Raw genomic sequence first — 25,213 nt, 5'->3', positions numbered from 1 at the left:
TGCTCTACCGCTCCCTACCGCTTACTATCTCCCTCTCTTTGCTCCTTCAAAACAGGCAGTCTGCTATTCTATCCAAGCAGCTTGCTACATGATCTCCTGGAAAACAGTGTTCGCCGCTGCTCTGCCTCCTCACAATTCCTGAGCACTTTTAGATTTCCATCTCTACAACGGCAGGATGTTCCTCTGCAAGGATTGATCCCCATCCATACCCTTTCACTTTCCCCTTCCCCCCCCTTGTCCTGATCTCCTGCCCTCTGACCCTCACCCTCTCGTTCTCTACCCCCACCCTCCCTCTCCTATTCAACTTTACCCCAAGCCTCTTTCCCCCATTATTCATTTCACCCCCTTGACCATGTTGCCATGCGTCTGCTGGCTCCAACTTATCCTCATCTTGCTGTCCTTTGTCTTATGGACCCGGGGGGAAAACTGCCCAGTGTCATGCCTATGCCCAGATCCTCACACTGTGGACTGCAGCGGCCGTGGGCTGACCCGTCTACCCAATGAGATCCCCTTGGATGTGCGCAGACTGTTGCTGGCTGACAATTGGATACCTCGCATCCCCTCAGACTTTCTGGTTCTGTACAGTGACTTGGTCTATTTGGACCTCCGGAACAACTCCCTCTCCCACATAGAACCGGGGACTCTCAGCACCTCTTCCAGGCTGGTCTTTCTGGACCTGGGCAGCAACAATTTGACTGAAATCCCTAAGGGGACTTTTGGGGAGTCTCGGAGCCTGATCAAACTACGGCTGGGCAACAACCCATATCTAAGCATGGTGAATGAGGATGCTTTCCTTGGCCTCACCTCTCTGAGAGAACTGGAACTGGAGCGTAATGCACTTTCTACGCTAGAGGTGGGGGCACTGAGTCAGTTGCCCTCCCTGCGGGTGGTGAGGCTTGAGGGCAACCCTTGGGTGTGCAACTGCAACTTTGCAAATCTGTTTGCATGGCTGATGGAGAACAGTCACAAGCTTCCAAACGGTAAGAAGCAACATCTAAGAAGCATGTGCTTTCCATGTGCTTGACCCAGATAAAGTGTATCTGAGCACAACATAAAACAGTGTTATTTCAAATCCATTGCCATTACACTGTTTTGGTCTTTTTATGTTTTCCCTATAGGAGAGGGAACCCCCTCCCTCTCCCTTGTTCTAATTTTGTCTCTTTATTCCTCCATTCCCATAGGATATAATATGTGACACTGAGTATGTAATATGAGACAATAGCACTCGTTTGAAAGTGAACGCTACAAGGATGCTTTGCTCAAAACGCAGCAATGAAGCAATTCATATTAAGAATTTAAGCTTGGTGTTTCTCTGGTTCCACATTTCACGATGCATATAAACACTGACCTCTATCCTGCGTGGTAGTCAAATCGATCAATTTGCAGCTTATATTTATATAATGCTTATTTATATTATGCCTGCCATTTGGTCAACACTACAATCCAGCAATATTATCAATTATTTCACTACACCAATGGAAATCAAAAGCCCTTCTCCTATTCTCCTTCTCTACTCTTTTGATGTGATTTTTTTAGGCCTGTTTTGTCTGCCACTGTGATTCACCCTGGAGGGTTGAATTAGATAATAGGGCTGAAGTTTATGTGTGCTTGAGTGTGCAAGGCAATCTGAATGTGCACATGCATATTTGAGGAACAAGAGAAATGGGATCACTGTCTTTTTTAAAAGTATTATACATTGTATAAGATCTGCTTACATGCAGCTGATTGGTAGCAACATCCAACGCTTCTAAGGGGTTGCAGGATATCCTGGATTAAACACAAACCATCACAATTATTCAAATCTGTGTTAATATTGTTTATTTTGAAAGATTGTGTATCTAAAACACCTGTCAGATGCAATTTATCCCTAGACGAGTCATTGATTTGTTCAGAGACAACCTGTTTTTACTGAAGGTCAGCTATATGTATAGTATATTACTATTTATGCCCATACAAAGGACACAGACAGCAGTTATCTCATAAGAGAAAGCCAGCACATGGGAGCAGAGGAGGCAAAAATAAACCGATCTGATCATTCAGCCACACATGACTAGTAACTTGTGTTGTCTTCATATTCAGATCAGAGTACAGTTTTTACATATTAAATTATGTTGGCTTAATCTGAGAATTTGAATGAATGTAGCTTGCAGTGATGTGACATAAAGGCCTACACATGGATTTGTATTTTTTTTTTTTTTTTTTTTTTACACAATTCCGTTTTTAATATAGTCCACTTTTTTGGAGGTTACAGAGTGTTGTGTAAAAAACTGTACGGATAAGTAGGTGTAAAGATTTATATATGTCAATGTGCAAGGTTTGAGCTATGAGATGTTGCCTTGTATATAAACTTTTTTTTTGTTTTTTGTCCAGAGCATGAATAGCGGTGGACTTAATCTTCTGACTCAAGATTTATTTTGTTTTCAATCTCATTTAACTGGTTAGACATCAGATCATCTGCAAAGGACATGATGACATTTGTAATCATGCAAAAATATTTCATAACACAATGGGTCATTTTCCAATTGCAAATAAAATTAAAATCTGGTTTGCAAAAGCTTTTACTGAACTTTCCTAAAAAAACTGTCTGGTTGTTGCAAGCTGCTGACAACTCACAAACGCTAACTCCTCATATACATTTAGGCCATGGTGTACTGTGCTACTGATGCTGCTTTCCTCTAGGGGCTTTCTGCACTTGCCCCCCCAAAAAGACAAGTTTTGCCCTGGAAGCAAAGTTGATAAACTGGCAAGCATCCCTAATTCCTCTTAGTAACAGGCTGCAAATGCACAAATCAAAGGTTTTAAGTGTTGTCAACTGCAAGGTATAATGAATTGCATTAGCAGTGCTGTCCAGAAAGACATCAACAACAAAGAAGAAGCCAAAGACCTGGCCAAGCTGCTCACATGCCTGCCAACTGGCCCCAGTATACACACACACACACACACACACACAAATTAGTTAGTAATGCGTATCTCACCTCATATGCAGTCCTTACATCTCCATCAGTACGTGTTTGCTTTATGACCCCAGAGATGAGTCCAATGACTTACACAGAGCACACATGCTAATTTGTATTGGACATCTAAATAGAACAGAAACAGGATAGAAAGCCTTTATTATTGTCATCGTATAGAATGCAACAAAATTAGAAATGCTACCCCTGATCAGCCCAAAAGGATATACATTACAAATTACAAATCCAATGTAATTTATACTAGAGTTAGAGTTGTGTATTGCACTCTAATAAATTCAAACTTTTATACACGTGTGGATGTTATTATTGCACTGGAATAAAAGTGCATATGTAGAAGTACAAAAGAATTAATGTATACATGTTCAAGTTATGGATGTAATTATTGCACTGGCATACATATATAAGAGTAAACACTGATAAATAAACAAATGTAAACATATTCATGTTATGGATGTAGTTATTGCACTGGAATTAACCTATGCGTAGAAGTACAAACTAAATGTAAACACCACACTTTTAAGAATGTAGTTATTACATACACATGTAAGTTTAGGAAAAGTTTCACTGGTGAATGTATTATCTTGTATCTTTATTGTGTCTACATTTGGCCTTTTGTATTATTTTATAATTTTCTTTGGCCATATGGTGTCTGGAATGCACTTATAATAATAACAACAATAATGTGATGGTGGATTGGATGACAAATGGCATTTAGCAAAACATTTAAGAAAAAGGGGTTTTATTTTTTCTGCAAGGCTCTTCACTTTTAAGATGATGCAAATTAGTTCTGTAACAGGTCAGAGAGGGCAAAAAAGATGTTTCACTTTACCCGGAATAACCACTATTTTAAAGCGAGAGTTTATTCCTCTGTATAATTTGCACAAGAGTTTCTTAGTGTTAAACAATCAAAACTGCAACACTAGTAGCAAATATTATTGACAGTTGAATATAGTGCGTGTCCCCAGCAGCCGCGTTTAGAATAACCTCCTGAGTTTGTACCAGATTATCAAAATTTAATGACTTAGCAGTTTTAAAAATGTTTCCTGTAGAGCCTGTGAATGTTCTCATTTGTCCAGGTCATCGTTATCCTCAAAGCAATTTCAGTCAAAAGCAACTGGACTTGGTTATTTGTCTAGGAAGAAGTTTCACCTCTCATCCAAGAGGTTCCTACAAAGTAGGAGGGAGAATTAGAGCAGCTGAGTCACAAGCATTCGTTGCCTTTATCCACCCCGATTTATGACCATGGCCTGTTCACACATGAATGCATCATACTGCCAGACCTGATAAACATTATGACTGAGCTCTCAATCACAGAAATATGTGATGACCTATTCTCTGGAACGCTGTGTTGTTTAAAAATAACAGATGGACACTCATTAGTAAATGAGGTTGACTTGATAAGGTTTTCAACATGTATCAACCCTTACAACACTCTTTATAATAATAATAATAATAATAATAATAATAATAATAATAAACAACTAACTTAATATCTCATTCATCATAGAGAAAAAAATTAAATTACAGGGACAGGAATTACTCTTTAAATTATACATCACTGTGCTTTTTCCATTTGGGGGGGTGTTGCATCCTCATATCTGCTTCACCATACAACAAATCAGTTACCAGGTCAGAAAATTACTGTTTAAACTTCATGTGAGTGTGGCCTCTCTAACAACCAAGAGCTACACTGATACTGACAAAGCTACTACAAATGATTCCTGCATCCCAATTTCACACTACATACTAATTCTAAAACTTATTCTCTATGCAGTGTTTTACATACAGAAATAACTGCAAAAGGTGAGGAAACAATTATAAATAACTCCATAAGCAGTTTAAAGGAGCTGTGTTCAACATTCAGAACATAAATATAAAAAAAATATCTTAAGATATAGTGGAGTAATGGCGTCACTCTCCTTCTGTTTATTGTAATCAAGTTTATCTGTTCTTTGTTTTTCTGGTATGTGTAAAACTGTTTTTATTTCGTATTTCAAGCTTTCTGTTAGTACAAAATAGTCAGAGCATCCTCGGCAAAAATGAAACATCAGTATAGGTAGATGGTGCTAGCAATTTATTATGACCCAGATTTACGTTTGTTGTTTGGCAGAAAGTGCTAAAGTCCGCGGGGGGGGGGGGGGGATCAGGTGAAACCAAATCAATGTTGACCTCTTTAACCAGTTAACTAACGTGACTGCATACGTCACAGACGTAACTCAGGTTGTGACGTAGTTCACAACCTGAATAGAACGGCCATATAGGTTATTTTGGGAGTCATTGGCAAACAACCTGGTCTGTCGTTTCAGTATAAAGACGTGTTGAAATAATACATACCTTTCTTCTATATTATCTGCAAAAAAAGATTTATTATAAAGATATTGTACTTAATATAAAGCATTAAGTATGTAGAATGGATTTGGGACACATTATGGTGGGCACGTTTGTGCTGTCAAGTTTTGTTTTTAATTTCAAAGCCATCATCAGGGCACATTCAGGTTCTGGGAATCAGCTAAAACAAAGTGTGTCCGTAGTTTCTTCAGGACCATCAATTAGTATGATGGCATAACTTCCAGAAACCTGTAAAATATGGCACCACCTGAATAATAAAACTCACTCTTTAAAATGTGAATAAAATATGACAAAACTGTACTGCTATTTTAGAAGTCATCCTGAGATATATCTATGGTTGCATAATGTAGCAGCTGCAAAGCCCATGCTGTAAACTCAATTCCCATTCCATTTTCACATTCTGATTTCCCCTGTGATTTCAACTTCACAAAGCAGTACACTCTTCTGTTTGCGTAAGTTTGATTACTGCAGGCCAGCATGATGAGTGGGCCGAAGATGCCTATAAATTCTGGACTTTTTTTAATAGAAAAAATAGATCTCTTTTCACATGGCTGTGTTTCATCTTTTATGCACATTGCAGTCAGGTATTCATGCTGAACTGCAAATGATCAGACTGACATACATCTAACCGTCTGCATCTTTTGACTTTAGTTTTTTTTTGCCTCATTTGTATGTTTCTAAGCCACTAATCAGGTTCATGAATGTTTTAATGGAGGGATGAGTGTAAACATGATCCACTGCTGTCTCCAGTGCTCTTGGGTTAAGGATGAACAAAGGCCATGTATAATTCAGAGTGACACAGTTCTGTGGCACATTGGCCAGGGTAATTGGAGCCAGAGCTGCCTGCAGGGCAGGGTAGGCCAACTCCCATGAGAGATTGAGGCTGAAGCTATCAACACTAGCATGACCTGAAGAGTTTCACTACAAAGTACCAGTTCACGTAACAGGGTCAAAGTCTGAATTTTCCTTCACAGCCTATCAGGTTCCTCCCCAGAGACCTGTTACCAAACAGCAGGAGCAACTCTGCAAATATGACCAGCACTACATAGCAAACATGATGCCAAACCGCCCCACACAACATTACTTGTTACTACCCATGGGTATGTGATGAGAAAATATCTATTCCATTTACACAGGCTGACAGCTTGTTTTATCTTGGCCTAATTAAGTGTGTGTGTGTGTGTGTGTGTGTGTGTGTGTGTGTGTGTGTTTGTGTGTGTCTGTGCGTGCGTGCGTGCATGCGTGCGTGTGTGCGTGTGTGAGAGAGAGAGACAGAGAGAGAGAGAAAGAGAGTGTGCTGGCAAGGAAGAGCAGAGTGTAGATAGGTGGACAGAATTAAAGTGCGATATCATCAGCTGCTTCACATACAGAAGCGGAGAGGGATAATCTGCCGGTGTCAGAAATAAAAGGTGAAAAGACAAAAGGTTTATTTCACCTGCAGTGTGCACCATAGTGGATGATACTGCTGATGGATACTTTCCTTTAGGCTTGTTTGTGTGGTAGAGTGTGAAGCATAAATTGATTAGCCCTGCACATTTAGCTCTTTCAATGAAGTGTGCTTTCTGTTATGATGAAAATATGGTATGGAATTGACTCATGTTATTCACTTTTTAACTTCAAATTTCCCCTCGTATTTGGGAATGAGCTCATTTCTATGTGTGAATTTGTGCTTTTGTGATGAGGCGTTTTGCATATGCCCATACAGTGATGTCAGTGAGTCTCTACGCAGAAGGAATTCCCTCCTGAATGATTCACCCCCTCGCCCCACTGTCATATGGATGCTGGTCATTTTGTGCATTCATACAGCAACACACTCAGTTCCTCTTCAACTCCTACTCTTGCTCTCTTCTTGTGTGAATCTCTCATCATTTTCCCTTCAGATTTCCCTCAGACTCTTTCTTCCTGTTATTGCAACTGAATAATACTCCTCTCTCTCTGTAATTATTTCTGCCTGGTTCTTTTTATATCTATTGAGTATTTGACTTGAGTGGCACATTTCTCTCGTTTAATAAGGTAGGAAGGGTACCGTTTTTCAGTCATTATCACAACTGGATTATTTAGTTGGAGTGACACTAGAGGTTTGGTAACAAGTGAAGACTTAAGCATGAATGCCAACTGCAGGTGTAAAGATTGTGGTGATTTTGCCTTTGCAATTGGTGCAGAGATCAATCTGGACAGACAGAGTGGTTTTGAGGGAGGGAGAAGGGACCAGCCTCCAATATCAGTCTGTCACAGCTAGGTAGATCAATCACGATGGTGACAGCAGATAACGTATCCCCTCGGCTGGCTGTAATCCTAAATGTAATCCATCAACTGTCCGCGCCAGGAATGTAACATAGCTTTGTGGGTCGACATACCTGATAGTGTTAGAGTATGATTTTTGTTATATTATGTAAAGGTAGATTGCTCCAGCCACACTTTATGTGATAGTGATAAAGCTTATACTGTATCAGTTTATGCATTTAAAAATCAGATACTGACCCACTGTACATGTAGCTTTTATTAAAACCTGTCAACCACTGAGGTACTTTATAAGCATGGAAGTCCCTTTATATCCCTTTCTGTGATATGATTTTTTTAAAGTGACTGTTTATGTATCAATATTTTCTCTACCACAGTAAGTGGGATGAGGTCGCAATTAACCACAATTAACAGCTGTCAATATAGGGACCTGATTCGGAGTTGTTGTGTCACCATGACTGACACTAAGTGAGGTTGTATTTATTTTTAAACGTGTGAAAATTTCAGACACAAATTACAAACTTGGTGGGCCTTTAGACCCACAAGCACATGTTAACCTGCATTTGACTCATTCATATAATTGCGATTGGACATTTAATCACAGAGACTGCAACTGTAGCTCCACCCACATCATTGCTAAATGGAATTACATTGAATAAAATACAAAATTAAGTTATAGTTAAAAGCACCAAACAGTTTCTCTTCTACATCCCTTTATATTCTAAACCCTTTCTATTGCTCTACCTCTCTTAGTTCTGTTCTTTGTTAAACTAGTTCTGTATCACATCACATAAATCAGGGGCAGATCTAGGATTATGCATAGCCTAGAAGGAGAAAAGATGTATGCGCAAAGTTCTTGTTTTTTTTTTGTTTTGTTTTTTATTGCAGATACAGAAAATAGGTGTTAAAATTGATCATAAGCATTATATTCAAATAAAAATGATCTTGCAGTACATGTAATCCTGATTGACATCTCATAAACTTCAGAGCTGAAAAACAAACAAACAAGAAGTTTATTTTATTCTCTCACATGTACTGCTCTAAACTCAGTTTCATCTCCTGTGTTATGTTTTCTCAGTTTCTCTTCAAGAGATGAAACTGAGTTTAGAGCAGTCTTGTACTGAAGATATCAAACTAATGCTGGAAAGGAAAGGAGTGGACAGTGAAGCAAAAATGACTTCTGAACACAAGAGATGAAACTGAGTTTAGAGCGGAGTTAAGAACAGAGCACTAAAGACAGCAGAGGTGCCAGCCAGCATCAAACGTAAAAGAATAAAATTAACTTCTTGTTTGTTGGGTTTTTTTCAGCTCTGACGTTTCTCAGATGTCAATCGGGATTACATGCACTGCAAGATCATTTTTATTTAAATATAATGCTTATGATCAGTTTGAGACCTCTGTTTCATATTTTCTTTTTTCAGCGGATGCAACACACTCAAAAAGTAAAAAAACAAAGCTATAACTTTATCAGTCCGTAACTTGAGTGTTAATCTAAAAATTCACAGACCTGTAACATGTGTTCCAGCATCGGCGTTACTGGTGGGTCATTGCGCCGCTGCTGGGAAAAATTTGTCCATTATCTTTTATGTGTAGCTATGACCGTCTGACGGATCGGACAGATCTCGATTTGAACTCGCGAATCAACACAGGAAACAGAATCAGAGAGGAGGATACACTTCTTCTCGGCAGGGCAGGTTATGAACGCAAGTTATTTTCCGCTGCTGCTGCCTCTCTAATGGACTTCGGTACTGCAGGAAGGCTACACTTCAGACTACTACAGATGTCAGGGGAGGGAGACTGACATAAACCGTGCTGAGCTTTTTGCATACTACTGTAGACATTCGGGGCTTTGGCAAAAACATCCAGGGCATGAGCCCAAGTAGCCATGACCTAACCCCACTCCTGACATAAATGTTCAAACTCAATCAAATGTCCTGTCCTGTAAGATCTGTAGTGGGTATTAGCATGTGCTGGCGCTGTAGGAGACGGCAGCTTCTCCAGTAGCTCTACAGTTTTTAGCTCTTTTACCATTCTTTCATTCTTTCTACTTTTTTACTCTGATTGTGTGTTTTATATATATCCTATGGATATTTATATCTTTAAAATGCAACCAAGAGCCAGTTTTCTCAATTACTCAAGAGAGGAAATGCTGTCTCTACGCACAAAGGGACGAGCTGGGATACGACACCCTGTCCCGGCGGAGCTGAGGAGGAGACCCAGGCGCTGCAAGGCCCGGGGCGAAGCTAAAGGCCGAGCGAGCGGAGAATCGGAGGCGCTATAAGCCATCGATTCCCTCAATATCATGGGAAATGTAAACTGGCTGCTGAACAACCAGCGGATCTACCGTGAGAGCAGCTTGTTCATCTGTACGGATACATGGCTAAACCACCTCGTACCGGATGCTAACGTGGACCTGCATTGATTCAATGCCGTGAGAGCCGACAGAGGGCGCACTCACACTGTCCTTCCGCACCGGGCCAAAACCGTTTTTTTCAGCTAAAGCCTAGTGCGTTTGAGCAGTATGAGTGCACCCGCTCCGCGCATAACTGCGACCAGCGGGCCGTCCACGGCCCGCCTGAGAGAGGTGGGCTTTTGTAGAGCGTGTTTGCACATGTACGAGCATGAGCGCGCACGTGTACGAGCACGAGGCCTACGGCAGTTATGACTTCATTTATGTGCGCCTGTTCGGACATAGAAATTAGAAGGACGGACCATGCACAGACATTTAACAACAATGGCGGCGAAAGGTTCACGTTGGTGTGATGCGGAGTTGGAGTGTTTACTGCAGATTTGGTCGGATGAAAATATTCAAAAACAGTCGGACAAGACGCACAAGAACTCTGAGGTCTATGGAAAGATTTGTAAACAAAGCGACGTATCGCGGTGACTTGTTACGGCGTGATGACGTATGGGCAGCGAGAAGCATTTGCGCGAGGCCCAGGCAGTGTGAGTACAAACTGGCCTGGGGCGCGGGGGGAGATGGAGGGGGGACAAGTACCCTAAAGCCCGGGGCGCGGTGTGGAAGGACAGTGTGAGTGCGCCCAGAGAGAGAGGAAGTCTGGTGGGGGACTTTGCTCTCTGGTGCCACACTAACCACCTAAGTCTCAATACCTCCCAGACGAAGGAGCTGGTCATTGATTTTGGGAGGTCCAGACCAAGACCACGACTAGTCCTGCTAGGGGGCGCTGAGGTGGATGCTGTGGACTCATACAAATACCTCGGGCTGTGGCTGGACAATAAACTGGACTGGACAACACACACCAGCCACCTATATAGGAAGACACGAATCAGGTTGTACTTCCTGAGGAGACTGCGGTCCTTCAACATCTGCAGCAAACTGCTGTGGATGTTTTACCAGTCTGTGGTCACTAGTGTCCTCTTCTACACTGTGGTGTGCTGGGGGGGGGCAGCATATCCAAGAAGGACAGCTCCAGACTGGATAAACTGATAAGGCGGGCCAGCTCTGTGGTCGGCATTAAAACTGGACTCGCTGGTGACGGTGGCAGAGAGGAGGACCCTGGACAAACTGCTGGACATTATGGACAATGCCAGCCACCCCCTGCACACCGTCATCAGCAGCCAGAGGAGCCTGTTCAGTGGAAGGCTGCTCCTGCCCAAGTGTAGGACCAACAGGACTCCTTTGTCCCTCATCATCCTCTACAACTCCTCACTCGGGGGGAGGAGGAAATAAAGAGGACAGAAGGGAAGGAGTGGGAGCCACTCACTGTGCAATTAATAATCTACTGTTACATACCTTGACACTTACCTTCTTCTTTTTTGTGCAATAACTTTATCCACCACTTAAGTGCAATAATAGAATCTTACTGTTCATTTCTGTCATATACAGTATATCTTTTATTCCTTTACATTTAACTTATCTGATTTAACTTATTGTGAATTTTATTTGACCTGTATTCTTACATCTACCTCATATATATTTGACTAAGAGTTTAGTGCTTACTGTTTATTGTTTTTTTTTTATACTTTCTGTATTTATTTAGCTAGGAGTTTATTGGTTATACTATACTGCAAAATTCTTACCCCCCTTGATCAATAAAAAGAAGTCTAAGTCTAAGTCTTTAACAGCATTTTTTAAATGTCAAAACCCTTGTACATAGGTTGTGTGATAAACAGAAAGTTAAGTGAATACCTGGCAAAGTGAAACTCCAACTTTGACATTAGTTACACTACATAAAACAGAACTGAATCTTAACAGCTGACAAACAAAAGAAATGGCTACCTTGCCCAAATTCCAAAACTGCAGCAAGAACTAGAGTTTGTTTGAAGGCAGGAGATGTAAATTTTGTTGAACTAACAACTGCAACTGCTTTAAATCAATTTACATTTATATATACGTTGGCCTGCTATTTATTGAGTCCTGCTCTGCAGTGATAATAGTTCCAGTATGTATTGTAGAGTGTTGAGATCAACCTGCAGTTACCTCCCCGGGTCCGTTGATCGGAGGATAGAAGAAGAGATCTAGAGACGATGGCTTGAGATCACACCAATATCTTTATTGGCGCACTTTGCAAAGCGGAGACAAGTTCTGATACAACTCAAACCAGGTCATACATCAGACGAGTCTGTTGTGGTCTAAGAGTAGCGGCTTTAAATACACTGGTGGGCTGATGGTAACGCCCCAAAGGTAAAGAAGGCGGCAATGGACGTTAATCTGCCTAGCAACATCTTATAACACTAAAGGCTGAGAGAAGGAAATTAGTGCATGTCCCTATATGGCTATCTAGAGAGACAGATGTGTCTGTGTTTGCAACACACGAACTTGTTAGTTAATGAGTATGTGTGTGTGTGCCTAAAATTAAGAAATGAGCATCCCTCCGTTTTTTAGAATCTTAACGAGGTGATGGGTGAGTGGGCACAAGATCTTTATCTTGCACATTCTATAGATCTGAACTCTCTTTCTGTGATCCTTGTGGATCTTCAGTTTCTTTACATTGGGCGACTGCTATAACCAATGTGCCTCTGGCCGGCACAGAAATTAACAATTTTTATTGTGACATATGTGTAGTGGTTCAGTGAAACCTGATCCCAGCAAACAGAGTAGCTAATTTTTAGACTGACAGACTGAGTAATAATGAATTTCTCTGCAGTCATCTTGATGCTGGCTCGTCTGGTAATTCTTTATGCTGAGGTCACATTCAGACATCCTCCCTCAGTGAGAGATGTGCACATTTTGTCAGAGACAAGCTTGTAATGCTGAGAAACTATAATTATGGTCTTTGTTCCAGAAGATTCCCCTTTTGGCCAAATACTACAGCTGTTCAGTAATTCCCCCCTTTTGTGTGCCCTGTTGTGTAATTTTAGTACTTAACTGCAACAGTGGTGCTCCAGTGGAAAGCCTCTATCCCTCCTTGCAAATACTGCGTATAGTGGTTGGGTATTGTATGAAAATATCCTGTATATGCATATACATTTCAGACACCCAGAGTGTAGGGTTTGGTACTGTGTTGGGTGTTTGTATTCATAATAAGGGCTGGGACTTTAACATGTTAATTACAATTAATAATTACTTAATTACAGGAAAAATAAAGCGTCAAAAAAACCAACACAATTAATCGCAATTTACTTTTGCATTTAGTGCGGAACCTTGCTCATTGCACGAGTTCCCGCCCGGCCCGTAATACGCACAGGACACAACACGAGATAAATTAAACCGATGAGAAGCGAGATGAGTTGGCTGTTGCTGGGTTCAGTGGGCAGACATTTGAATTAAAAAAAACGACCAAGTTGAAACATGGACAAGGGCACGGCTGTGTAAAAATTCACTTCCTACCGGAGCTCTTCAGCCTCCGCCCCACCCCAATGCCGAACATGTTGCAGCTAACGTAAGCACAGACAAGGCTCACAGAAGGGACTGTCATTAGTTGATGGATCATTTTTGGTTTCTGTGTTTTTCAAAACATGGGAGAAAAAGCCCTCTATGTGAAACTGTTTATTTTATGTCAAGGATATTATTCTAAATATTTTTGCAATGTTAGGTTTCTACTTTTCCTGAATAAACCATACTAAGCACTGTTTTATTTTTTAGAATATATTAAGTCATATATTAAAATCCATTTAAATTGAAAAATGTTGCTGCTTGTTTCAAATATTGATATGTGATTAATCACGATTGATTAATAACAAAGCCTCTAATTAATTAGATTAATTTTTTTAATCGTGTCCCACCACTATAAATAATATGAGACTAACATGAAAGTTACGACCACCAATATAAGAATTAATCTCTGCAACCATTGCCCTTTGCACTAACTTGAATTGATGCCAAATTTAAAAAAAAATGAGTTTATCATGCCACTTTGCTGTACACAGAACCTATTCACTGCTTCATCAATGTTTCATGCCAAATCGCTATATTTCCTTGTTTAAAATGGTTCTCAAGATGCAGTTCCTTTCCAAACTGCGACCAGGGCCAAACCTATTTTTAGCCTAAATGCGATATGTCCTCTCGACCAATCAGAATTCAGTGAGCGTTCTATGCGATCCAACATGGCGGGGCTCTGAAGCGGGAGAGTTTTTTTGTTCTGTCTGTCCGTTCAACATGTTCAGACTGAGCCATAAACCATTTTGACAAGATAAATTGAATATTAACCAAATGTGTGGGTCTAGGTAAAAAATGTAATTTTCCTGAAAACTATTAAAATGGATTTATAGTGTTTTGGAAAAGAGCTCCCCATATGTGATTATCCTGTATGTCCTGCAGAACCTACGTGTTCAGGATCATTTCAGTCCCGCATGTTATTAATCTAGCATCTAGGACAGACAAGACCAGACAGGGCTTTCTCAAAGGCAAATGCCAAGTCTCTGAGGTGATGAGGTTTGTGAATACAGTGAATATAAATATAATCCATTTATCTCAGGCACAAACAGTCAGTACAGACATTCCAATATATTGGATTTTCAGATGTATTCAAAGTTTCTGTACATGGTTTCATTTAAACTGGTTGAAAATTAACTACAACAAGGTTAGTGCATTGTCTCTATCTACCCCATTCTCAATACTCTATTTTTACATTTTATTCATTTTCTTTACTGCTTATGTTTTATGCTGTAACAGTCAGTCATTCATTGGAGGGGATTTACATTTCAAAAGCACGTCACTGGAGCTACCTTTATGTGGCAACCACTAGAACAAATCATAACTATGATTATGAAGGGGAAAAAATCACACAATGCATGTTTATTAATGTCCAACCACTGGCATTCACAAAATGCTGTGGTGTAAATTGGAAATATTGCAGATGAGGTTAACCATAAATGTATTATGAACATGTTTGGAAGCCTCTTAGTGCAGTTTTCCAACATGCAATATTGGCCACGAATTTGTTTTGATATCTGATTCCCACAGCATATAGTAGACATGCCAACAATTAATCATGCCAGGAAGCAGTGTGTTCTTTTCTGGCTCCACCAGGATTGTTGGTACTGGCTCTTCGTCAATTTGGAGCCTCATTCTTGATGTTGGGTTTACTGTGACTCACTTGATGTGATCATGATCCAAGCTACTTGAGTTTTTTTCGGAGCTTGTCCAGCACGGAGTTACTTTTTTTATTATTGTTGTCATGGCAAAAATTGTTGAGAAATCCTGGGAATTAAACACATTGTTTGAGTTTAAGAGAAACGTGTACAATGGCCTGCAATGATCTGCACCACCTTTCGCTGTTTGTAGTTTTATTATTTGTAATTTCTTCATGTTTGCTTGCATGTGTTTTAGTAGTGATTAGTATACGCTCAATAGGAGGGAAAGCATACATATGCATAATGATCTTGCTACAACCCCCACCTGCTATTGTGTGATGTTATTATGCTATTAAATGTTATTATGGTTAAAAGTTATGTATTGCAAACATGTTCAGAGCAGCCACAAGCAAAAACAGGCATTTGAAATGTGATTTAGAAAAAAAAACATAAATGTAATGTATTGGCTTCCCTGGAAGTTTGGCATTTTGTGTGTGTGTATATATCTTGGGTCTACTAATTGAATGTTCGAGGAAATGTGATAATCTGTAAATTGTATGAAGGGATTAATGTCACTAAGTTTTATCAAGCTCTTTAACAGTTCAGGTACAAACCTAATTAATGCTGGGCAGAGTCAATTGGAGAAGCATGGAAACCAAATCCATGCCATCTCTGATTTCCATTATTTATTTTTTCATTGTCACTTAATACCTTTAAAGCTGTTTCAAGTTGCTTTCTTTAACTTAGTTTCTTTGTACATGTACAACGCTATACATAACTGACACATTATTCCATTGTTATTTCATTGTAAGTTCAGATTTATACTCACTTTGCTTTAATAACAAATGCAAATTTAATTCAGAATCAAGGTAGTTTGATGAATGGACATAATTATATCTAGTTGTATGAGATTTTTCAGAACAAAGCATGCTGCAAATTGTGCTGATTGTTGAGCAAAGACCCAAAATTGATGTACTGCCAAGTGTATGCATTTGCATGTGCAGTATCAGTAAAAGTAGCCACCCACAAGGACTGCATATATTCACCTGCGTAATATTGCAAAAATTAGGAACATTGTGTCTCAGAAAGATGCAGAGAAACTAGTCCATGCATTTGTTACTTCTAGGCTGGACTATTGCAACTCCTTATTATCAGGCTGCTCCAATAAGTCTGTTAAGAGTCTCCAGTTGTTCCAAAATGCTGCAGCTCGTGTGCTTACTAAAACAACTCGAAGAGAACATATTTCTCCTGTATTAGCTTCTCTGCACTGGCTACCTGTAAAATCTAGAATAGAATTTAAAATACCAAGCTCCTCTCCTGTGAAACAACCTCCCAAATGTTATTCAGGAGGCAGACACTGTCCCCTTATTTAAGAGTAAACTTAAAACTTTCCTTTTTGATAAAGCTTACAGCTAGGACTTACGATAAGATTTTATTCTGCTTAATTATGCTGCTATAGGCCTAGTCTGCCGGGGGATAATACTTTTCCTGATACTCTGAGCTTCTCCCCTCTCTGTCTGTATCATTCATGTCTCATCAATGCATGTTACTAATTCAGCTTCTTCCCCGGAGTTGTTTGTGCTTTGTCGTCTCGCAGGTCTCTGCTGATCGTGGTGGTCCCTGCTGCCGTGGTCCTACATGACGCTTCCTGCTGCTATTATCACTGTTACTCATATATACTATCACTAGTTTAATAAACTATAAAATTTGTAGCTGTATCGTAGCTGCTATTGCCACTACTCATCATTGATCATGTTTGCCACCATAATTATTATCATTTTCATATTCTGTCAACTTAGCTGTGCTTGTTTCTAATATTCTGTTGTATTAACTGTCTTAACATATACGTCATATTCACATTACTATAAATATTATTATAGTTACTGTTAGGCTTTGCTTGCATCTCTGGAAGTGTGTCTGTCTGTCTCTCTCTGTCCATCTGTGTGTCTTTTCTCTCTTTCTCTCTCCTTTTCTTCCTCCCCAACCGGTCAAGACAGATGGCCGTCCTCCACAGAGCTGGGTCTGTCTGACGTTCCTGCCTGTTAAAGGGAAGGTTTTCGTTGCCACCGTACTCTACAGAGGAATTGTTGGGTCTATGTAAATCATAAATAAGTCATTATTGTGGTGTCTTTACCTGCTCTGTAAAGTGTCCTGAGATAACTTTTGTTATGATTCGACACTATAAATAAAATTTAATTGAATCGAATTGAATTGAATTGAATTGAAAGGCTTCATTTCTACCCACCTATAAGCTAACATCCACATCAATGTGTCTAGTTATTTCCATACAGTATATTGCCAATATGAAGATTGTTACTGGCTGTATAGATTGTAATCTGAAGTGTTTACACTGCTATGAGATATGCATCATTCATTGGCCTGTCACTGCATTACAGTGTAAGTTAATGAATACAAATGGTAAAAAATTAAAAGATCAATGAGTTACATGAACTAAGCATGTGAAAGTGAACATCCTCAAATGTATTTTCAGTAATCAGTCTTTGACATATATGTTTTTAAAACCTCCCCTAATGATCCAGTCTTGATCTCAACTATATTGACTAGAAGACGTAGGCTGAATGCAAGACTTGTACCCTTGAAATACAATAAGCCAGTCACTGCCCTTTTCCATTTAAATAATGTCTGAAAAATAAATTATGTGAAAGTGACAGAGACACAGAGAGAGCCATCTCACAGATTTACCATACTGAAGATTAGTTTGGTCAAGGTACCCCTGAGTCAGACTCTGCCCTTTACTGATATATGAGTACATGAGTACATGGGTACATGGGTACTGTAGGAATTTTACACAATACTTTTCAGAATTTCACACCAATCAAAAGGACCTAGCAGAGTATATATTGCGTAATTCAAATTCTACAGGAGGCTTTCTGGAGTCAGCAGAGTCGTTGGTAGTTTAGTGCGCCAGCAGGCATTTATTAGCAGAAGAACATCGGATGATACAGACGTCTGGAGAAATGTTCTATTCTCTATCTAGAGTGACTGTGAGCACACAGTACCCGTGATCAGAGTCAAGAAGTTCTGATATCTATTCTAAAAACTCCAGCATATAAACTTGTTACAAAGGCGTGGTTATGTGTCTGCTTGTGCGTGCATATGTGTATTTTAGAAGTAGCAGTTGCTCCAGCCTCCATCTTCCTCCCTGTGCGTAGGAGTAGCCTCTGTAGAGCAGGAGTCTTCTTCTTTATCTGTGAAGAAAGCACAACACGTACAGCAACTTCCCTAATCTCAACTAACTTTGCCAGGTGCATATTTGCAACATGGCTAGTTCATTGTCTTTGTGACCTTGACCGACTTACTGTTCCTGTGCTTTTGGAGAAAGCAGAAAAAGATTGAGTCAAAAGTTTGTGTGCTTTTGGAAACAGAAAAGTTTGAGCTTGGACTAATAATCACTATCACACTTTAAATGATCATACCTAATAATCACACTTATCACATTCTTATTAAACATTACTAATAAACTCGCTAACATATGATTATTAATTCTTCAATCATTGATTATCACACTCTTATTAATCATTACTAATACACACACTAACACGTGATTATTAATTGAATTATTACTAATACACACACTAACACATTGATTTTTAATTCTTCAATTCCCCCTGTTGATCACTCACCAGAGTGATCATTCCTCCGAGACCACAAAATCCTGGATGTCTAAAGGGATGCCACGGACGTGGCCTGCCAAGTTCCATAACTCTAACAATTATCAAACCATGCACATATGAGATAGATTACTACTAAAATAATGAATATTACAATAAACACACTAAGTGTCCACACACACAATGTTTGTTTTTGTGCTTTTTTTTTTTTTTCACTCTATATACTGTGGTGTTTTTACTAATGGTGTATGTGAGTCAATAATAGATTATATGTATTTACAGAAGTCCCTTAACCCTGTTCGGTTAGATCTGTTCTGACTTGATCTAAGGACCTTTTGGGCCCCTCTCCCTGTCTACACCTTGAAAGGTGAATCCACTTGTCACTTCCCTGTATTTTTACTGCTGTGGAGGTTCGCTCCACTACCTTATGGGGTCCTGTCCACCTACAATTGTGTCCACTTTCTTTTCAATATCTATACATACACCCAAGGTTCTCCTAACAGAGTCAGTGAGGCGGGTACTGGTCCTGACCCCCCTTGGCTTCCTGACAATGTCTTTACCCAGCCTTGGAGTTGAGTCACCTGGGACCGTGCTAGTCCTGGTGTGGCCCCTGGCTGCAGCGGTTCCTGGTGTCTTGGTCCAGGGATGGTGCGACCTGTAAATAACTCATAAGGGGTTAATTTCTTTTCTCTGTTCACACTAGCCCTCTTAGAGTATAATGCCATAGGCAAACAGTCTAATCATGATAAACCTATAGTTGCCATCATTTTAGCTATTTTCTCTGTCCTCATTTCCTCCTCATGCTTAATAGGCAGACCTGAAGCTGTCACAAAACCTGCTCTCTCTCACTCTTTTAACTGACAATGCACTGCTGCACTGGCCTATGCAGAGTCTGCATATGCCTGCCATCAGACTGTACAACGCTGCACAGCCACACTGAGCGACGCTCAGGGAATAAACTCACACTACTCAAAGTGACCTATCACTGAAATGCACCTTTATCTCTCTTGCACATTAAAATCCACATAGCACATTGTAATATAGTGTTTATCTGCGATACTGTACTTTTATTTTATTTTATTGTTATTTTGTATTTTATATCTTATTTTTAGTACTTCTGATTGCTTTGTACCGCTGCTACGATGACCTCATTTCCCCTCAGGGATAAATAAAGTTATCCATCCATCTATCTATCTATCTATCTATCTATCTATCTATCTATCTATCTATCTATCGTATATGTTCACTCTCTTTCCCTCACCATGCTTACAAGCTGCTGTCACTGCCATCACTTCCTCTCGCTGAGCTGACGGTTTTTTCTTTCACTTCTCTTGTACTTAGTGTCTCAAACTTTCCCTGATCTTTGATTACCACTGCCTATGCTGCGCTTAGTCCTGCATTATCTTTTCTGAAACAGCAGCCGTATACATACAAGTCAATGTCTGGTCGATCCTGTGATTTTGCATGCAAGTCGGGTCTCACTATAGTGGCTTGCGTTGTCAGTGGAATGCAGTCATGTGGGTTTTCGTCATCTGGAACTGCTAAACAGCTCGCTGCATTAACTCCTTTGTGTGTGTACATTATATTTGCATCTAAGCCGTCCTCTACTTTTCTCAGTCGAGAGTCTGATAGGGTAAAAACGGATGATGAGATTAACGCTATTACACTATGCCTGGTCAAAATTTTGAGTGGATGCCTGGATTACCTTTTTCTCTAATTCTGATTGTGAGGTGATGTGATGAGTGATCTTGTACACCTGTCCTTCTTTAGAGTATGTGACTGCCGGGATTGTGGTTTGTTCCCAGTCCTGTAACTGAGATTTTGTTTTTACCATGGGTTTTAAATCTTTAGCTTGACTTCCTTCTCCTAATGCTAAGCTAATATGGGGTGCTGCAGTGTCACCCATGTTGTACCACTCTGCCTGCTCTGCAGTGAGCAGGACTTGTGCTACTACTCCTTTCTTTGATACATATGTACTATGAACTATGGTCACTTCTGTTTTTGCACTATTTGGTCTTATTTACTCATATTTATTCACTCCATATTATATTATTACAAAACAAACAAAACAAGAACAACTGCACCATGTCATGTGAATATGTATATATGTCTATTTCTATTTCTTACCTTTTTAAAATTTAACTTTATTGCTTATTTTTGCTATTTTTTATCTTATTTTGTAATATTCTGTTGGTGCTGTGACAAAAGAATTTCCTCGTCTGCGGGACATTAAAGGTTTTCTGATTCTGATTCTGATATATACAGTCCAAAGTCAGTGTCCAAGGGGAACCCTCTACTTCCCTAACTCTTTCTTCCTACACTTCTTCAGTTTGGGTACGGTCATAGAGAAAAGTACAGTGGGGAACGTCAGGGACCGGTTCATATGGGTGCACTGAGTGAATCCACGGTGTCCATTGTTGATACAGTTTCAAAACATTGGTAATTGGCGGGTCTGGGTCCTCTTTCAATTGAGTCCAGTAAACGTTGGCCGACTGTTGCTGCTGATCAGGATCTTCCCCTAGGATCCATTGTCCAATGTTACATCTTGAAGTAATTGTCTCTGAACAGTCTATTTTTACCCTATTAGGGAAATGAACTTGCACCCCCTGTGGGCCACATAGGATATGTGTGTATATACATAGCTTTGATGAAACTGGTAACCAGCTATTTTAGTGGTGAGGGGTTCTGTGAAAGGGAGTGGCATTGGCTGTCCTCCAAATCCCACAAGGTCTATGGAATATTTGGAGAGCTGTTGACCGAACTGAGGTTGTATCAGAGTTGAATGTGTTGCTCCTGTATCGACTAAAAAGTTCACTTTTCGTTCGTTCACTTCTCACGTAGCAAGGAGTCAGCCTCTCCCCTTGCCCTTGACCCTGGGCACCCCTAGTATTGGTCTGGATACCCGGTGCCTTGGGGCGACTGGTTACCTGGGGCCAGTTGTGGTTGTGATGGCACCTGCTGTTGTTGCCGCTGTGGCAGGGGTCCCCCTCTTGGTAGACCTCTCTGGTTTTGTGGACAGTCTCGTGCCCAATGTCCATGACCTCCACACACGAAACACCCATTGTCCCTAGCCCCCGGTGATCCGCCCCTGCCCCTTCCATAACCTCCTTGAGGATTAAAGCCTCGTCCTCTTCCTCCTCTATAATGTGTTTGTGGTGGGCCCCATGGTCCTGGTGGGTTCCATGGTCCCTGGGGAGGGGGTCCTGCATAGAATTGGCCTGCAAGTGGGGCAACTGGAACTGGGGATTCCTATTGGCGCTGGCTCGGCCTGTTGTTGGTTCATCTGATCTTGTGTCTTTGCATTAGCTGCTTGTTTGTGGCTTGTGCCTTCCTCTCTGGCTTTTGCTAACTGTAATTTGGTCAGTTATATTTTAAAATTCTCTATCTCTGTTTTGCTCGCAGCCTTTCTTTCATCTGCTCTACGCATGTGATGTTGAAGTGTCCTCATCCATATGTGTGGAGGCTCTGTGTCTGCTCTGGGGTCATCCTCCATCTTTGCCTGCACTTCCTTATCTATTCCTTTCATAAGTGCAGCTTTAAACATTGATCCCTGCAGTGGATCTGACCCTGGGTTTGTTCCTGACCTTTCCTGCCAGTCTTTCCTACATCTAAATCTAATTGGTCTGTTGTCCCTAATCCGTATTTCTTTCCAATTAATTCTGAGTTCTGTAGGAAATGCTGCTACATTTTTAACACTGTTTCAATTATCGCTCTTTACCACTTATTTAGTTTGTACTTATTTTATTTCATATCCTGCTAAACTGCACGCTGCGTATTGTTGTATATTGTATAAACCTGCGCTTAACCACAACGTCTGTTGCACTCTGTCACATTAGTTATTGTTTGATTTATTTGATGTTAGCTTTATTTTATTTGATTATGTTTCTATGCTTGTTGTTACTCTGATCTTTTCCCACCTTTGTATTGAAACTGTTGCAAAATAATTTCCCTCAGGATAAATGAAGCTTCTTGAATCTTGAATCTTAATCCTCTCACATCACCTATAATGGGATACCGTGACTCTACTAAGGAGCTTTTCATAAAATCTAATATTTTAAATTTACGGATATAGTCAAGCTAAAAATACTTGAAATCTTATTCAGAGCTGTAAAAAATCTTCCTACAAGTATTCAATCTTTATTTAAATTAAGAAACAATTGCTATAATTTAAGAGGACTGCTTCGATTTGAAACAAGAAAAGCAAGAACTAACATTAGACAAAGATGCGCGTCCGCGTCCGTTATTGGTGTAAAAATGTGGAATGACCTTAATGATGAACTGAAAGTAATTACAACACAACCGAGATTTAAAAGACCTTGAAATTTGAAAATAATTAATGCATATGTATAAATGTTATAATTGGAAAAGAGCAAAATAAATAAATAAATAAAAATGGAAATGTTATTCATTTTGATTATTAAAAAGTAAACCTTAATTAAGCAAATATGAATTTTGATTTTGCAGATTTTGATTTTTGCTTTGTGAGTATGTGTATGTATGTTTATATGTATAATATGTTTAAATGTATATAAAGTAAGTAAATGATTTCATTTATTTAAGTATAAGTAAATATACTTTTAATCAAATATATGTTTAATCATAAGTAAATAAGTCAGAACTGTGATGTTAGGGTTGGCTAATAAAAGCAAGTTGCTTCAGCCAAATCCTTTCTTTGGTTGAAATTGTCAAAACATTATGTCATTTTATTTAACATCTAATGTAGAACCAAAAATAAAGTTCATTCATTCATGGTGAGCTCTGTGCCTACGGTTAGACCAGCTAATTTCTGTAACCATATTCCAGCTCCGTCACTAAGTGGTGGTAGTTGTGCATTCATGTGTTCCTTGTCTGCTAAACTAAATTGTTTATATATATCGGTGGTCCTGTCCCTAGTCTTAGTTCCTGGTCCTCTGCTTCCGCATTCTGACCATAGTATCTCCTCTTCCTCCCCCTCTGAGCCTGAACTCATCATACTGATTTTTTAGATTTACGTGTTTGTTTTTAAATCCCTCTCTCTTTCTCCCGTGTTTGTCGCTTTTCTGGCTTCTACAGTCATAGTCAGAGTGGTCTGAGTCAGTTAAGTCAGTCTCAGGTTTGGGTTTTCCTGCTTTGTGTCGCTGTCGTGTGTGTTGCTGCTCCCTCTATTTCTCCCTCTAACTCTTCTCCTAGTATTCCTGACTTCCCATGTTCCCTTTCATACTTTTTTTCTCATACTGTCTCTCCGAAAGCCCCTCCTTTCTGTTGTGCCCTCTCATGCAATCTCTCTTCCTCACATTGCGCTCCTCTCTGACGCTGTCTCTCCTCCTCACACTGTCTCTCCTCTTCTGTCTGAAGTCTCACCCTCTCAGAATCACCTGTTATTATACTATAGTCTTTCTTCCCTCTTTTTGTATCCTCATATTCTGCGTTTCTTCTCATTCTTACCTTCATACTTCCTTCTGCCTCAATCGTAGGTAACTGTAAAGACAAATCTGGGTATATTCTACTTGCTGAAGGGGCTGATGGTGACGGGGGTGGGTGTGGATAGGGTGGGGGTACTGTTTCTGCCTCCTTCTCTTCTGCCCTATTTCTCAGCTGTCTCTACACTCTCAGCTGCCAGTCCGGCCATATGCAAATCTGCTCTTCGCTCCTCCCTCTTCTCCTATTCCTTCTCCTCCTTCTTTCTCTTATGCCACAACCTACTCAGACCATTATTTCTGTTTCCCACTACTTCTTCACGTGCTCTGTCCTCCTCTAACTCCTCCTCTAACTGAACCATATATTACATACATATACATACATATTTTACCATATTCTCTGGCTCGCTTCACCCGTCCTGCTACTCGCTGCCAGTATTCATCCCAACCTAATCCTGGGCCTGTAAATTACCTTTAATATAGCACATCATATTCCCAAAATGTGTAGTTGCATTTTCATGAGAAATCTCTTACAATTTGTTTATTTTTACCGTTACTTCCTGTTTTTAGGCTTGTGCTTTTATTTTGATAGAGTGTAACCGGAAAAGAGAAAAAAATAACAACTTTACAAGAAATTAAGTGTATTGCAAACGGGTCTATCAAAAGTGCAAAAACTTAAGGAAATGTAAACCGACAAGTTTGTTTAGCACCTGGCTGATAAGGGCACAAGGTTTGTCATCATTTTGTTTTCATGTGGTGCTTAATGCGTTATCAAAACGGGATGTCCTTGTGTTGCTTTGCATCGTTTTATACAAGTCTATTTTAAGCTTTTAATTTAATCAGTAACGCTGTTTTGGAGCGATTCAGAGCATCTGTCTTTCTGAAGGAGACAATTATTTCATTACACTGCTTGCTAGTTTTTAATAAATACAGCATTATTTTTGTGTGCATTAACACTCTTTGGAAGTTAAAGCTGCAAACTGATATAATAACTGTTATAATATCATTTTTTAAGTTAAATATGTTTGTTTATTGCACTCTATTCTGAGTTTATAATTAAGATAAAATAGGTTTAAAGGATATGTCATGATTGTAAATGACAATTCATTTTCTGTAAAAGGTTAAAAACACACTATTTTGATATTTT

At 39.8% G+C, this 25,213-nt stretch overlaps 1 protein-coding gene across 1 annotated transcript in view; it reads left to right on the top strand.

Moving 5' to 3' along the window:
• Positions 1-352: 352 nt before the first annotated feature.
• lrrc38b (leucine rich repeat containing 38b) overlaps positions 353-25,213 on the top strand; it is a gene marked incomplete at its 5' end in the record, with an annotated part of 28,286 nt that continues 3,425 nt past the window's right edge. The window contains one exon of the mRNA XM_083938415.1: positions 353-980. Within this exon, the coding sequence (XP_083794541.1) occupies positions 353-980 (628 nt within the window). The remainder of the gene's footprint in view (positions 981-25,213) is intronic.

Source organism: Echiichthys vipera (assembly GCF_963691815.1).
Source record: "Echiichthys vipera genome assembly, chromosome: X".
In the NCBI taxonomy this organism is placed as follows: domain Eukaryota; kingdom Metazoa; phylum Chordata; class Actinopteri; order Perciformes; family Trachinidae; genus Echiichthys; species Echiichthys vipera.
This window is presented reverse-complemented; position numbering and strand designations above follow the sequence as displayed.